The sequence below is a fragment of the Lagopus muta genome, chromosome 7 (genome assembly GCF_023343835.1).
Source record: "Lagopus muta isolate bLagMut1 chromosome 7, bLagMut1 primary, whole genome shotgun sequence".
NCBI classification, from domain to species: domain Eukaryota; kingdom Metazoa; phylum Chordata; class Aves; order Galliformes; family Phasianidae; genus Lagopus; species Lagopus muta.
Window position 1 is genome coordinate 7,858,858 of NC_064439.1, and position 12,266 is coordinate 7,871,123.

At 36.9% G+C, this 12,266-nt stretch overlaps 1 protein-coding gene across 2 annotated transcripts in view; it reads right to left on the reverse strand.

The window, feature by feature from the left end:
* Positions 1-2,465: 2,465 nt before the first annotated feature.
* The window catches only part of PAXIP1 (PAX interacting protein 1), a 33,746-nt gene continuing 23,945 nt past the window's right edge, over positions 2,466-12,266 (reverse strand). For both annotated transcript variants that reach the window (XM_048951239.1, XM_048951237.1), the window contains exons 14-21: positions 11,496-11,563; positions 11,023-11,125; positions 8,587-8,755; positions 6,935-7,035; positions 5,650-5,784; positions 5,491-5,566; positions 4,907-4,971; positions 2,466-4,462 (exon numbers count right to left, since the gene is read on the reverse strand). In XM_048951239.1, the coding sequence (XP_048807196.1) occupies positions 4,451-4,462; positions 4,907-4,971; positions 5,491-5,566; positions 5,650-5,784; positions 6,935-7,035; positions 8,587-8,755; positions 11,023-11,125; positions 11,496-11,563 (729 nt within the window). In that variant the 3' untranslated portion in view covers positions 2,466-4,450. The remainder of the gene's footprint in view (positions 4,463-4,906; positions 4,972-5,490; positions 5,567-5,649; positions 5,785-6,934; positions 7,036-8,586; positions 8,756-11,022; positions 11,126-11,495; positions 11,564-12,266) is intronic.

The following is a 12,266-nucleotide window of genomic DNA, read 5'->3' on the forward strand; positions in this document are numbered from 1 at the left end:
ACATAAAGTAAACATCAACAGACCTGTCTTCTTGTCTACTCTTTTGCCTTGAGGTAGGATAAACTAACTAAATTGCTCTTCGAAGATATTTGATGCATTTTTAATAGTACAGCTGCACAAAGATTAAAGTTCTGCAACCTTGCTAAACAATCCATCCCAGTGCTCATCTGTTCTGCTCAGATGTTTTACACATCTTGAGCTGTGCAGCTAATATTTTATTCAAGAGTAGCTCATCCTGGGTTGAAACTATCCAGAGATGTGAAAGGTGGCACGAAATGCTTCTGTAAAAGCATCAGTGGTAAAAAAGGAAATGTAAAAGAAGAAAGTGTGCAGCTTAACATGGCTAGGGACCTAGAGATGAAAGACACAAAGAAGGCCAAGGTACCCAGAACCTTTTTCCTCAATTGAATCTGCACAGACACAGGATGAACACAGGCTGTCATCTGTTTCAGGTTCAGTTTTCAATACTGTTTCTCATACTGTCAGCACAGTCCAAGTGTGAGAAGTAGGCAGATAAAGTAGGTAACTCGTTGGATTACTGGACTCAAAGTGCTGCAACAAGCAATAGGAGGCAGCAGCCAGCAATGAGCATCCTTCCCAGGAATCAACCTTAAGGCCAATATGGGTGAATCTAATCAAATGGAAGGAGGCAAAACACAGAAATAGGGTGACAACAGAAATCATGGAATCTCCATCCTTCGAGGTACAGAAACCCTGACTGCACCTCCAGAGGTGTCTCCCAACCTCAATTTCACTACTCTGTTCTACAGTTCTTTACAACTAACGGCCATGAAAGTTGCAGGGCTATGAGTGGAGACCAAGTCCTCCTAACAACCATTAAGTCTTTTACTAGTGAAACAGTTCTGCTATCAAGATTACATTTCACATTTATTTACCTTCAAATAACTAAAACATCAAGCCAGATTTTCTACCAGAAAATTTATAATGTGAACATAACATTTCTCCAGACAACTAATTAACAAAGGGAAAGCTTTTTTTATCTTCCTGAGAAGTACAGGAGCCAGGATCAAATAGGACACTTAAGTATTATAATCTTTCACTACAGAAAAGCAAGCTCATAACAACAATCTAGTATCAGAAAACTTCATCAAATCCTTTCCCTACCGCTAATCACACACACACAGTAACATCTGTGCAAGCCAGTTGGCTCTGGACAGCTCCTGTGGATCTTGAAAGACTATTTCTTGGCAGGTTCTGTTTTCTACTCTAATTGAAAGGTTAATCAAATCAGTCATACTTGTATGTTGGCTAAATAAACACACTGTCTCCATTGATGATGAAACAGATGCGTTACCACTCATGCTTCCCACAGGGTTCATTTGTTAGATGATTGCATTTGCTTTTCTTCAAGCTTCTCTATGCAATATCTGACAGCATTTTGGATAGTTCTCATACAAAGGAAATTCACCTTTCAGACGCTATTGCATTCGCACCTCTCTTAACTAGAACAGTCTTTGGCAAAGGTGTAACATACCCTCAGCACTGCTTGGTTATAGAAAACGTGGAGGTTAATCCTGAAAAAGGTGAGAACCATTACCAAGAGCCAAACGAATAACTGAATCTAGCAGCCAGGACACAAACTGCCAACACATTTGAACCTGGTTTCTTTCTCCCTCTCCTCCCCTCCATAAACAGCTTTGCTCTGCCAAGACTTGTCTTAGTAGGTCTTGTTAGCTTCTAGACCTTGGTGGTACAAATTCCTGTCTTGTGTTTGATTCCATTAAACAGTGACACCTACTCTACACACGTTGCTTTTTGAAATCGGGTTCTACACTTCATAAGGCAATCCATCATTTGCAAGATATTCAAAAGATATACTGAATCCTTGATAAGTAAAAAGTATTTATTCAAGGTAAGAAGCTCTCATGTATCACAGTATTTTGAAAAGTTCAAAAGCTACAACAGCTGCTTTTTAAAGGAAAAGGCAACAAGATACTTTCTGTGTGCTGGTAACCAGTATAATGAAGAAAGCCTGAAGCCATACAGAGAATAGCACAGATCTGGGTTAGTTCAATATTACACATTCTGAAATGTATTTGAAGAAAAAAAGCGTACCTTTCTCTCCACTAAAAAAGTATGCAGTACATCTTTATGGTAGGATTCATCTTGTCTATTTTTAGTGCTCTTTAGAAAGCATAGATAACTAAACAAGCTTGCTAAATTCCTAAGAGATGTGCTCTGTGCAGGCGTCTTTAAGTCAGGTTTTAGAGCAATGCTGCCACTCCACTGATAGTAAAGGGAAGGCACACCAGGTAGGTCTGTGTGCCTGAACAATTTAAGCCATTAAGAAAGCCCATTAACCAAAAAATAACTCCTTTATTTTTTCTTAAACTAGTTTTAAAGGTGTAAAAACATGCTATCAACTTCCAGATCTCCACATTTAGGAATTTTTTTTTCCTTAATCTCATAATGAAGTTTATTATGGACAACTGAACAGCACTCACAAAAAAAAAGCACATAGCTCTGTTCTAAGCAATGAATGGCATTTGGAGAAAAGTACTATTTTCTCCCACCCCATACCATATTTTAGCCTCTGAAGTTGTTTATTTTGTTCAACCCAGAGAGAAGGAGGCTGAGAGGAAGGCCTCATGGCAGCCTACAGCACTGCCATAAAGCGGAGGGGCAGGTGCTGATCTCAGGTCTCTGCTGACAGTGACAGAACTTGATAGAACAACACAAAGCTGCAACAGAGGAAGGTCAGGTGGGGATTGGGAGAAGGTTCTTCACCAGGGGGTGATCAGGCTCTGCAATAGGGGGCCCAGGGCAGTGGTCACTGCCCCAAGCTGCCAGAGTTCAAGGGGAGTTTGGACAACACCCTCAGAAATAGGGCTTGGATTGTGGGTGGTCTTGTGTGGAACCACAGGCTGGAATCAGTGATCCTCATGGGTCCCTTGCAACTTGAGGTATTCTATGATTCTGTGATCTAAAAACACCTTAATCTATTTACTACACTTTGTCACCTTACCAAAGGTCAGGCTGGCAGGAATTCCTCTTAACATCACGTAACTCCTCATTACTTAAAAAACAAATGGTGAATACAAGAATAAATCATAATAGCTGAGGAACCCAGAGCCAGCACCAAGGCAACAAGCACAGTACTGACCTCTATGGGACTTCACTCGTCTTGAAATTTACTGTGTTCTTACAGCTTGAATTTGCCATTTGCTTAAGCATCTTGTTGAACTGAGGCATGGGGAAAAAAAAAAGCAACAGAAATAATGGTCAAATATCAGGTGGATTTACATTCTATGCCACAGCACAAAGGAGATTTGAAATTAATAACTTCTCTGCAGACAGCTTTGCATAAGCTAAAAAAAGCTGCTTACCTCTCTTTAACGAGACTGAAAAACCTTCCCTGTAAAACAGTTCTGCATAGAAATACAAAACACTAGAAGAAACAGCATGATAAGCCATTGTTTTCAGTAGGCTTTGTCTTCCACCTTGAATTATTTTCCAAATGGTTCACAAGCTGCCATGATGCATCCAACACCACGCAGACAAGTGAATATCTGCACTCTCCCACTAGAGTTTAATGGCTTGCTGATAAACATTTTTAGGACAATTTCCATCTACCAGAATCTGAACTAAAAAAATGTAAAGTCACATTTATTAAAACTGTGTGTGAGTCAGGAAGAACAACTGAATATATTTTGAAGACTGGTTTTTAATATTTATTTAGTAAAACTCACTATACAAACAAAACTTATCACAACAGCATACTATGTAGGGTTAGGCTTTCTCCTTCCTTCAAGCTTTTTCTTTTCTTCAGTAAAAACACATCTATAAATTTTTAACAATTTCCCCTTTAAAGCAATGGGATTTTTATATATTAAAACATACCTAATAAAAATAAGTTCAAAATAATTTTACATCGTTTGGAAAAAGATTTGAGTAATTTACTCTTACCAGAGTGCCACTGTTGCACAGCATTAAAAAAAATGAACCACCACTAAAATATAGAGTAAAACATTTAAAAGTACATTTATTTAAAATGTGGGCAAAATATCAATATAAAAGAAAATAGAGTATAAGAAATAAAAATAAAGTACAAAACATTTTCATCTTCAACATCCATAATTTAATAGACAGCAAGCCCTTTTATTTTTACACCCAAGTTACACTTTTGGCTGAAGTACCATCATTAACGTTAAAATGCTTAAAAACTGGCTAATTGTGATACCTAAAGTGGGATCTTTTAAAATGGGAGTATAATACAAAACATAGTAAATTATGTTTCCTCATAATAAAATTACACATCCTAAAAATGATGCAGTTTATTTTTGCTTCCCTGCTTTAAACTGCTCTTCATCCCTAGGCAAACAGCTGGAAAACAGTGTCCACAGGAAGTTTTAGTTACTTTGTACAATGGCTGAATAGCTGGATTTAATGCTCCAAGGACTCCGAAGCACTAAGGCATTTTACTATTCCTTCAAGTAAATTTATATGTACGTCTGTTAAGAAAGAACAACTTTTAAGAAATGACTGTAAAACAGAACTTTTGCAAGTATGAAGCACACCCATAAAGATGCAGTACCCTGCCCAGCCCTACAATGCATTTACCAAATAAAATTTATACTCTGCCTTAGTAGAAGCTATTTCTGTCAACTACAATTCACCTGTGCAGGTACTTTCCTTACTGACACTTATTTTCCCTTGTTGCTACTATTCTACTATTGATACTTTCTGACAACTCTGCATCCCACCTCCACTATCTGCTATCAAAAAGTAACCCCAGTTGGAATTTAAACCAGGTGTCTGGGCGCTAAGCTGTGCTCTTATCAAGTAAACATTACACATCCTATAAAAACTTTAAGTAGTTAGTTCCTAATTAAGAAAAACTTCTAAGCATTTTCCTTGAGCAGCTGAGAGCTTTCACACAAAAAGGATATGACTCATAATCCAGTGTTTGGGTAAGTACTCCAGTGAGGACAAATTCAGCATTGTGGACATCTGGAAATATCAAAAACATGTATACAGTTACACCCTTACCATGACACTTCTCTTTCAGCAGGCACATCAGGAGGAGCCATTCAGTACCTTTCTGCTCTTCATGCAAAGGAATAAGGGAATATGGCCCCATCACTACCAGTGCCCTACTTTTAGCCACACACTTCATGCTACCAAGCTTCAGAATGTATGGTTTCACTGATAAACACGTCATGTTTCTAGGCTCCATGCTGAAAAACAGCTAAAGAGAAAAACCTCAGGTCTTTAACTTGACAATCGTGCATCATGCAGCCCCAAGTTCAAGACTACACTTGCAGAGATTTGTGGTGACCTGGCCGGAAAAGAGCTTATTAGAAGCACCTAGGAATGAGATGGGTCAGACTCCTCTATGACCTGCAGGATCGTCCACGCACCCCTCTCCCAGTATCTGACATCTTCAACAGGTATCTGTACTTGCATTGATTTTTACTGTTATTATTTTACACCCATGCTGTTCAAATCACATTGACAGTGCATACATACCTATGCCTCTAGCAAAATACTCTCGACACAGGTGAAGGTCATTTTCACAGGAAATCAAGATTATCTCCGGCAAACTCTAAATCAAAGAAAGCAACTGTAAGCTCAGAGTAACACAATAAGATATTACCAGTAAATTTCAGAAGGCAACACTGTACACACTTTGTTCTGCTTATGCTCCATGAGTTTTCGAAATGAAGGCTGTTTAGATAACACTTTTCCTCCTGCGCATTCCACAATAGCTTTCATGGTAGAAAGACTGGGACAAATTCCAGGTGTAATATAAAAATACTTCCCCTAAGAAGAGAAAAAAAGAGTAACAAGAAATGTTATTTTGTTAACCTGTGTCTGAAACATAGCCGTGTTTCTTTATGGATGAATTCTGATGCAATCATTGGCTGCTTGTAAACAGCTTACAGTGGCCTATAGCAACAAATTCAACAGCTGATGAGTTGTCTTTAATTACTGCTCATCTGCTTTCCCTAGAGGGACAAACCTGAAATGACCACTTCTTAAACAAAGAAAAGAAACAACTGCAATTTACTAAGAACAACGCTCCTTGCTTCTTCAAGCACAAGTATGCCTAAGGGGCTCCAAAAACCTGATTTATTCGAATTAAAGCTTTCATCTTTTAAATAAATATCACAATATTTATTTAATATTAATACATATTATACATATACATATTATTTAATATTAATACATACATTACTCCCCAGCAAAAATCATCCTGTGTGATACAGAGTGATACAGATCACCAACTAGATCAGCTTTGTTTATCAGCTAGGAGTGCAAAACTGACCGAAATGTACTATTCAGATTTAATAGAAAACAGATGCTTATTCATTACAGGTTGTGAAAATACACTTTTTAGGTGGTTTGTCTCAAGAAAAAGACTCTAATTCTGCTAGGGTAAAGAATCACTAGCAACTTGAATCTTCAAAACTCTCTGCACAGCAGTATAATTTCAGTCAGAGGCAGAAAAACCATCTTGCACCATGCCAGCAAAGGACCTGGTGCTAAGTGCAGTCCTCAAGGAGAATCAGGCTGAAGTGTACATCCATTATGACTCATTTTTCTGGAGATGTGCTTTAACCACTAGAGCATTTGGAGGAAAAAGAAAAAGAAATCGCCCCTTCCATAAGTAGCATTTCAAGAGGAACAAATACTGTTTTATACCCTGAACAGATTATTTTTTTCCCTCCATCCACAGGATTCAGTCACTCAGAAGGCTCAGATCCATCCCATCAATACTTAAGCAGGAAACATGCATAAAGTCAAACCTCTCTCTATGTAAATAATTTGTTATACATATATAAAAATACATATAAATGTCTGTTACGTGCTTGTCTGCCCTACTGTTCTGAACTGCAAAAGCTGTGGTCTCAGTGCTGAAAGAATTCAACTGAAAAGCTCCCAGCATTTAAATGTTCTTAAAAGTGCCCACCTTGAACAGCGGAGCTACTTGTGCTCTCTTCAGGGACTCTTCCAAACTGAAGCAGAAAAGCACCTCAGCTTCAGCATCCCTCAGCACAAAGTTCTGCTCATCTGAAAGAGTAATAAACACAATACACGAAAGACTGTAACATCATCATAGCCTAACATCTAAGCCAATTAGAAAACGTTAGTGGCTGAATGACTCTAAATGCTAACACAGTAATTTCAATGTGATTATAGTATCCCTTCATTAGGATGACCCACAATTACTTGGAAAATGAAACAGTTTCACACTTGTTTATCTAGCAACACACAGTTACACAGCCCCCTTTTCTACTTGCCCAAAAACTGTCTTCAAGCCCTCATGCAGCCTTAAAAGAAAAAACTTTCCATTTCCCTTTTTCTATTTCCCTTTTTCCTGTTATTCAGCTGATTGTTTTTAATTGCCTTTTTTAAGCTTGGGATGGGATTTCAATCTTACCTTCACCATTCCACAAAAAGTTATGTTAAGCATATTTCAAAATGAGATTCAATTCAAAACAATCTGGTTCAAAGAGCAAAAACAATTTTACAGTAAGAAAAAATTGGTCTTCCCAGGGACAACCTGCAATTTTTCTAAAGAGTTGCCACATTTTCCATCGTAATTTTAGTACAAAAGCAAAGGCAACTCATTTTCCACAAACCTACTAAATATCAGTAGACAAGTATTTAAGTCATCCTTGTAAACCCCCAGACCTTATTTATTTTCTAATAGCTTTCAAGTGGATTGATTTCTCAGTTCACTGATGCTGAATCAAGAGTTGCTGTCTTCAGATTAACAAAATCTTTGTGGTTTATTGGTTAATTATCCACAGACTTAAATGTTGGTGATTGTGAGGCAGCAATGTTATACGCTTGCTCCTTCCAAACAAACTACATGAAAAGCACAAAACAGTAATAAAACAAATCAGCCTTCAAGATTTTCCTCAGATCCAGCATCCTTTTCAAATAAACTATTTTGTTCTTTTCCGCTGTCTAAAAAAAGTGTAAAAAGAAAGCTGATAATTACAACACTGCTACAGCACTAAATTAAATGATTTTAATTATTTAAATGAATTCTTGTACACAGCGCCACCCATTCCTTACTTCTTCACAGCTTTTATTTTAGAACTAATGAAATTAAAATCATCCAAGACTTTAAAACTACTCAGAGGTGAGAACTGTAAGTAGCTGCATCACAGACAGATCACTTGCCAACATCCAACTATTTTAACCACACTAACACAAACTTCTTTTATATTTCACTTAACGGAAAGATTAAATCAAATGAAAATTAAGTGTAACAAAGTGTTCTATTGTAAGAAAACTTAATAAAAACAGTCCTGGGACAGCTTTAACAATACCAACATAACCTTCTACCTTAAGTGAAATATGAACTGTTTGCTAGTGTAACTGTTTGAACTTAGCAAGTAATCCTCTGGGAGTTATGAACTAAGATGGTCAGATTTGCTACGAACTTAAAAACCTCTGCATTCAAAATGGAAGCCTACAGAGAATCTTCAAGAGGTATTACAATTCAGAATCTCACAAAGAAAGGACTTTTTAAATCTGAAGGCCATCTTCACACACTGAAATCAAACAACCTTAAGTTTTTTATTATAAACTGATAGCATCATAGCTTACCAACAAACTTCTGGCATTTGAAACACTCTTCTAACCACTCTGGAGTTACTATGTGCTTGACTACAGAAATTGCAGTCAGGAACTTGACAGTGCGGGTCACTTTACTGGCAATTAGGTGGGTGCATTTCTGGGCAGATTCTGCTACTTCACCTCCAAGAATATACAGTTTCTGAAAGTTATAATAAAAACAAATCAGAATGGAACAGTCCTTAGAAATTGGAACGAACAGAACATGGAATCACAACATTGCCATCAAACAAAACTGAGCTCTTCATGAAATAGCAAACGTAAGAGATTTCTGTATTACAGGAATTCATTTACTAAGGGTGATTAATGAATAGAATTTACAGACATGGAAGATCCAGCTATTTGCAGACATTAATTACATCTAGCTAGAATGAGAGCTATGTGCTGAAACTTTACTTTTGTATCTGTTGATTATTTCTGTATATAAGTCAATTTTGTGGGGTTTTTTATAGGCAGAAAATGAAATAATTTTGCTCTTTTCATCCACAAAATGTATGACATCCATCATAATTTTGGTAAACCTAATTTTGCTACTCAATTATTCATAGAAGACAAAATTTCTTTATATGAAAACCACCTATATTTTACATACATCAGTTCCATACCTATTTGAGAGGATACTGAGTAACTATCATTTTTTCCTAAGTTTGAACTACCAAACCCAAACTACCTCAGAGTTGACATCTCAGCTAAGATACACACCACTAACAACCATTCAGCATAGGAATCATTTATAAAGAGTGCTTCCTCTGATAAGAATTTAAACAATTACAACATTTGAAAGTATCTGGACAGCTTCACTATCCATGCACCACAGATTTTTGATTTTTACAGCACAAGTATTTTGTACAAATTTAAAAAGAATCAACAAAACCACAGTATTTTTAGGCATTAAAATTTAACATACGGGAGCGTTTGTATTACATCAGTCATCAGACATCAACAAAGCAAGAAGGCTTACTGCATGCATTAGTCTGGCATCCCTCTGTACTGCTCTGATAGTAACAAACAAGTTAGACAGGGACAATGTTTTAAGCTTTTCTGTACTGCACTGGCTTATTTTGACAGCTTGCATCAAGATGATACACAAAAGTATTATCCAATACACTGCATCTCTCTACTGCTAAACTCCTTTGAGATATGCAAAAACACACTGTGAATACTAAACTTGTACACTCTGAAATGCAAAAGCTGTTGTTTTCATTCATAATATATGCTCACCTCAAACACTGCATGCCTGTGAGTACCTTACAAGACTTGCATTCTGATCTTCAAGGAGCCATTTAGGTGCACAGGAAAAAAAAAAAAGACTAACTCTCCAGTTCAAGAAGATGGGAGGTCTCTAGCCTCAGGAAGGTATTCAAACACTGACACTTTTAATGGTATTATCACTGCAACATTTGGCTTCAACATCACAAGCCCTAAGGCCAAAAATTTATTCAGTGTATTTGTGAGCCATAGCTCTAATGAAATTTCTTTATATAGACAACTTGGTACCAACATGACAGGATGGGGAGTTGGCACTGGAACTTTGTTGAGATGGATAACTGAAAAATCATTTATGTTCCAAAGTATGTTCTATCAAGCTTCACATGAAAACAGTGTAATGGAAAAAACTCAAAATTCCAGCTACCTGAAAAATACTTTAGGTACAATCAAGAAGAAACTAGGATACTTGGGGTGTGCTTAAGTGACACGTATTTCTAAGAAACATAGAATAGAAAAACATAGAATTAGTCCTTACTTGATTATTTGGAGCTGGTAAAAGCAGCAAGATATTTCATGCCCTACTGGGGCCAGTAGTTAAAAACAAACAAACAAAAAAAAAAAAAACCACCACCTCTGTGTCTCAGATTTCAGCCAACATATGACAAATTACAAATGAAAAACTATTTTTGAACTAATGCTTAGAGATCGTTACAGTTCAAGGAATGATTGGATTTTTACATCATTAAGCTTTGGGAGCAATTTATGAGAACAGAACAATACATGGGAACATATGATCATAAGTGTGCCATCAGCTCTGCCATCAACTTCCTCTGAAGCATGTGGTGTTATATGAGAAGAAGTCTGGGTCCTATCCTGTACAGTAATCATTACTTTGCTCACCTAAGTTTGGTTGTGAAGTTTGCTGATTTAAAACAAACAAACAGAACAAATAAAAAAACCCACCACAGAACATGAAAGGCTCTTGTCTTTTAAAACAACCATAGAGAACAAAAAGGTAGCAGAGAGGCATGAAGTAAACTTAAGCAGGAAAGTTATCAAACAAAACAAATTTCACATAAATCTACATTCTAATCTCACTTGCAGCAAGTATCAGTTTTTACACACTAAACACAGGCTAATCAAGTCTTACAAAAGAAGAACACAAATGCTTCCACACAGTTTGCAAGATGCAAAAGTCACCTTAATGTACTGTTGAACTTGCATAGGTTCAAATCCTGTGAAGAGCACCATTGGCGTCAACTCTGGGGTAAGCTTTTTAGTAGGAGGTGGTAGGTCTTCAATCCTACAGAATACATGAAATACAGCAGAATGTAAGTTTGGGTGCAACGTCGTATTATTTCCAAAAGAGACAAGCACACTCCTGCAACTTTTAGGAATGAAAATACAAACAAGAATTAGGCAGGATCAATCTTCTAGATAAAAAAAATTATAATGCTGAGAACAGAGTATTTTCTCCTAATTCTGTTCTCTTCCAGCTCTCTTACTATTCTGCTCCTCAGCTATTATTCTATTTCTGCCTTTTGAACAGCTAGTATGCAAGAAATGCTGCTAGTTATTTCGATTAGCGGGGCACGGGATGGAACCAGAATGACAAGCAGTTCACAGTTACATGGCAAAGAAAATTAAGGACTATTGGCACTCATTGTTCTTACCTGGCTCTTTTGGAAGATGGCTGAAGACTGGATTCATTTTGCTTTGGTTTCAAAGGCAACCTCACACCCTGAAATTAGACCATCTATATGTTTACATCTGAACTGAGCAGGGAACTCAATTTCTGTTCTGAAACAGGAGAATTGTACAACAGTATTCTGAGACTATACTTCAAACACAGAGATGAGAAGGACAGGCTATCAAGTGTGTAGTGAAGCACTGACTGCTTACAAAGCTGAAGAGCACAGCTGAGCATTAACTAAAGCTTCTCCACAAAGTTACACAACCATTTAAGTAAAATAGAAAGAAAAAACAATTTTTTTTGTTGTTCCATTTAGATAATGAGGATGGTTATTACTGGAAAACTCAAAGAATTAAATGAGAAAGAGACCAAAAAACCTGTTCCTTTGTAAAATAGGTGAAGACTGCAGGAGCCTTTTAGTAATTCTGTGTCAATAGAAAATAGTGGCAACTGCATTGTAGAAACTCAAGTACCCTGATTAGAGAAAAAGAAGCTCCAGTAGATGCTTGGGCAGTCATTTCACAAAAACTTCAGTCTCCTCTAGATTAAATCTAAATTAGCCACTAGAGAATTTGCCCTGAAGAAGTGAAGAACAGCTTTCAGACTCTCCCTGGCACAACTAACCTGAAAGTTCTCACTGACAGAAAGCGTGACAAACATTTAACTTTCAAATCTACACCTGAAAGTTAATCTCTTCAAGGAGAAAGCATTAAATTCACAAACTTAAAAAACAAAAACAAAAAACAAAACC